The following is a 4,730-nucleotide window of genomic DNA, read 5'->3' on the forward strand; positions in this document are numbered from 1 at the left end:
AAGACAAAGACAGGTGGTGTAGAAAACAAACAGATGTATTAGCATAACACTGTATGTATTTATATGAATAATATGTAGTCTATTGACAAGTTTTTTTCTTCTCGCTTGACCACTGGTAGCAAATAGAATTTCTAAATTTTTTGCTACCCTGAGATTTATTAATAATGATATGTTTTTTTGGGGGGGGCTAATTTCTGGAAGAAAATCGGCTTTTTCTTGTATTTGTTGCCAATAAGAAAAACCGCACATGTGCCATAGATATGAAAAATTATAACATATAAGCACAAGGCATGTTTCTATGTAGTGCCTCATATTTATGTGTTAATCTTGGCTTTCCTGCTGATGATAGCTGGCCTTGCAAATTATTTTATTTTGCTAAAAATAGCTTGAAACCTTGGTTCAGGAAATAGATGGTAAATGTTTTTATTTTTCATTCCCTTTCGAAATAATCCCTAATTGTGGTCTGGAGTTTGACTGCTCCTTCTAGCGGGTTAGATGTCCTATTATGGACATCTCTCTTAAATGAACAGAGGCTTGTAACACAGTTGTAACTCAGTTAGCAGCATAGTAATTAAGAATGTGACAGATTCAAAAGTAAGACTGAAGTTTAAGAAAAGGAAACACTTTACCATTGTGCATTAAGATCAGGTGTAGTGAGGATGGTCTTCACGAGTCTGGCACCGTGGACTGGGGGGTTGGAATACATGGGTCGGATAAGGATCTTCACCTGGGACATAACTCTTGCAGCTTCATCAGCATCAGAACAGACGAGGGTAAATGCTCCAGCTCTTTCACCTGTAATTAAGACATCACTATGGTAACAAAGAGGTGCATATTGTGTGCTTGTGTATGCATATGGCGGGGGGGGGGGGGGGATCCTGGAAAAACTAAGATTATAACAGATTTAATTAAAATATTCACGGAGTATTAATGAGGACATGTGGAAACACCATCCCCCCATCCACACACACACACACAATGAGTTCTTCTTAGTTTCCATGCACCAATTCTGCTCAAACAGTGGTGCTCAGTTCAAGGCTAGAAGTAGGAGACCTTTGCCCAAGATGGCATGATGTGGGACTGAACCTGAAAACACATGACTGCCAAGCAAACTTCATAACCACATGGCCATGCCTCTGCCTTAAACACATTATTTGTGAAAATATTGTCAAGCACCTAATTAGTGCACCTCCACCATCACCACCATAACCAAATCCTTCCTCACCGTTCGTAGACCTCGTTTTTTTTTGGTTGTTTTTTTTCTACCAGGTATAAAGGGGTGGGGGTGTTTACAGTGAGTTGAAATAGACTTAGCATTGATCTTTATTGATACAGTTCACCAGTGACTGGCCTATACCGTTGCCCTAACTATAAACTGATGTAGAAACAGATAACAAAGTGAGCCGGCCCTGCAATGTGGCATGGGCAGAGGACAATTGAACTTTAGGACAATATTTCGAGAAACAACCAATGAACAAGGAAATCAGAACAACTTACCGTAAAGTCCCATGTTTTTAGCAAAAGACTGACAAAGAGACACTTGGTGACCATCTTCAATAAACTTGCGTACAGCAAAGGCATCTTTCTTGGTATCTCCGCTGGCGAAACCTTGGTAAGCCATGTCAAAAAATGGGAAGATCTTCCGTGATTTGATGACACTGCTCATTTCAGCCCATTGTTCTGGCTGGAAGCAAACATTGAACATAATAATCTTCATTACTTGGAGACATGACAGTTAAACTAAAATTATTATATTAGACAATTGTTCTTTGAGACAAAATGCTACAGTTGGCCCCATTCTGTTCATGTAAACAGTATACACAATATATACTACATTCACCGCTATCCCCACCCCTAACCATTGGCCAATCTCTTTTCACATCTTCACAAACATTTTGATCCTCTCTTTTTAGTCTTCCTTTATAGTCACCTTCTTGTACCTTGAAGTTATGCCCTCGCACCTTATCCCCACCACCACCACCTCTTTTCTCTCTTTCCAACTGAAGTAGCCATGGATCTCCCCTTCAGCTAGACACCTGTTCCTGTCCTTCTATCATACATTAGCCTCTCAGTACCCAGCACGTAGCCACTTCCCTTAACACTACACACCCACTTAGCTGACCCAGGACTAAACAAGGAGACATACATTAAATAATGTGGTCTTAGATACACTGTACCAGATTAAAAAGCAAGATGATCACAGCTTGAGTATCTTTGATTAAAGGTGTGCTGAATGACAGCTAAATCAACAATAAACAACCTTTACTACTGACATAAAGTCTGAATTTAAAGACATAGACAACCGTTATAACAGGCTAACATGCTAACAACCCCAACAGATTACTGAAAATACTCACCCTGGGATCAACGCCAGTTGGATTGTGGGCACAAGCATGGAGTAGAATGACGGAACCTTCTGGTATTTTCTGTAAAAGAACAACAACAACATTATTTTAGTTATTTTAGATCAGTGGTTAAGAATGGTTGAGAAGAGAACCATCAGTGAATCAGGCTTGAGATTCTGCAAAGTAAGGACTGATGCTGCCAAGCTTTATAAATGCTTCAAATATTTTGGTGTAAAACCAAAAATTCACTTCCAGATAATAGAAAATATATTGAATGTCATTCAAAGAGAGTTCAAAGAATCCTTTCAGTTCTACAAAAAGTCATTTGACAAAATCTGCACAACTCATGTCAATGTGCAAGATGGACATTATAAGATGAAGATGTTTTGATTGAGGTGGATACTTTTCACTGATGTTTGGTTATGAAGGAATATTCTGGACAGAATAACATTATAATAATCCAAATTAAAGCCACAAAAACAACAAAGAAAAATTTCTAAAAGAGAAAGAAATTCTAGAAAACAACAATAAAAATGAAACTCACCGATATGTCTTCCATGGCACCAGAGAAATCAAAGCCACATGTTTTAGGGTCATAATATCGATAAGACTTCACTTCAAGACCAGAATGTCTAAAAGAACACAAAGAGAAAACAGAATTTTTCGTAAATATTCTTCACTCTCTAAAGATAGCTGGGTGGTTAAGAAGTTTGCTTCACAGCCCCATGGTTCTGGGTGCAGTCTCACACTGTGGTACCTTGGACAAAATGTCTTCTAACATGGACCATTTCCTTATGAGTGAAATTTTAATGGGTTGGAAACTACAGAAAACAATAACAACAAAACTACATTAAAAAAAAAGAAAAAAAACAGTTGTAAACAAAAAAATTAATTTCAAACAAAAGTGAAAAAACAGGAAAAAAATGTAGATTTACTTCAATATTGGTGTGTGGTTGCCCCAGGATGGTGATGGGATGTAGAAATCTTTAGATTTGCTGTTCCATTTAGACTGAAAATATACACAAGAGAGAACAGTTCCAATTAGACAATATTCACACACACACACACACACACACACACATACACAAATCTGGTAGTCATTACAATGATATATATATATATTGCCACACAATTTCTACATTTCCACAACAATAAAAAACATACCAACACATATTTTACCACATTCATACATCACAACAATATTCAGATCTTGTGACAACATGGACATGCAGCAATACCTACATGATGTAACATCATTTTACATCTGCTGTCCACAAAGACATGGATTAGACTCACTGACAACATTCACATGATGGTACAACACTTGTTTTTAACAATATTCCCATGTGGTGATGATGCTCACATGTAACAATATTTTCATGTTGGAACAACACCAATTTCTGTCTAGTTTTCATGCAGGCAAGGATTGGACAACAGGCAACATGTACGTGTTTTCCACACCATAACAACATCCACATGTTGTAATTATTGCCACATGGGACAATATTTAAATACTACAGCAGAGATTATGACGCATTAAAATAATGGCTTTAAATTTTGGTATGAGGCCAATAATGTTGAGGGGTGGGGTGGAGGTTAATTGATATCACTGACCCCAGCACATGACTGGTACTTTATTTTCTCAACCTTGAAAGGGTGAAAGGCAAAGCTGACCTCGGCAGAATTTGAACTCAGGATGTAAGGACAGACAACATGCCACTAAACATTTTGCCCAGCATACTAACAATTCTGCCAGCATCTCTACCTTAATAATAATAATGATAATCATGAGAAAAATGATAATAATAATAATTACAAAGAAAGCAGCACCAATTCGTAAAGCACCAGTTCCAGATATTGCTTGGACTGTGACATTCTGAAATTAAAAACAAAAATGAAGAATTAAAACCTAATAAAACCAAAGTTTTGTCGAAAAACAGAAGATATCTTGAACTGATGAAGAACAGAAATAAAAATATACCAAAGTCTGGGACTGAATGATATTTAATTCTTGACAACATCATTCAGAATTATTATAAAACAATCTGGAAAATATGTGGAACTGATTCCCTGAAATATTCCAATTCTGACTGAATTGGGCCTCCTTTTAGATTTAAAAGCTAAAGTTGACCCTTGCAAGGAAGAAGAAGAAGAAGAAGAAGAACAACAACAACAACAACAATAATAATAATATAGCAATGCTATGATCCTACCAGTTTGTCTGTGATAACTGGGCTGTCAGTTCCAAAGGCCAGTTTGGCAACAGATGAACAATACTCAGCGTCTCCACCGATTGGAGAATATTCTTTGTCCATTTTGGCAGCTACAACCATTTCCTCAGCCTGCAATCAAAGAGAAATAATGGATTCAGGAATTTTTGTATTT

At 37.1% G+C, this 4,730-nt stretch overlaps 1 protein-coding gene across 1 annotated transcript in view; it reads right to left on the bottom strand.

Annotated features, from left to right (window-relative positions):
• Nucleotides 1–4,730, bottom strand: part of LOC106871279 (aspartate aminotransferase, mitochondrial) — a 13,790-nt gene that overhangs the window by 1,505 nt on the left and 7,555 nt on the right. The window contains exons 3-9 of the mRNA XM_014917643.1: nt 4,559–4,687; nt 4,162–4,221; nt 3,281–3,354; nt 2,890–2,977; nt 2,358–2,426; nt 1,498–1,684; nt 630–795 (exon numbers count right to left, since the gene is read on the bottom strand). Of these exons, the coding sequence (XP_014773129.1) occupies nt 630–795; nt 1,498–1,684; nt 2,358–2,426; nt 2,890–2,977; nt 3,281–3,354; nt 4,162–4,221; nt 4,559–4,687 (773 nt within the window). The remainder of the gene's footprint in view (nt 1–629; nt 796–1,497; nt 1,685–2,357; nt 2,427–2,889; nt 2,978–3,280; nt 3,355–4,161; nt 4,222–4,558; nt 4,688–4,730) is intronic.

Source organism: Octopus bimaculoides, chromosome 20 (genome assembly GCF_001194135.2).
Source record: "Octopus bimaculoides isolate UCB-OBI-ISO-001 chromosome 20, ASM119413v2, whole genome shotgun sequence".
Taxonomy (NCBI): Eukaryota; Metazoa; Mollusca; class Cephalopoda; order Octopoda; family Octopodidae; genus Octopus; species Octopus bimaculoides.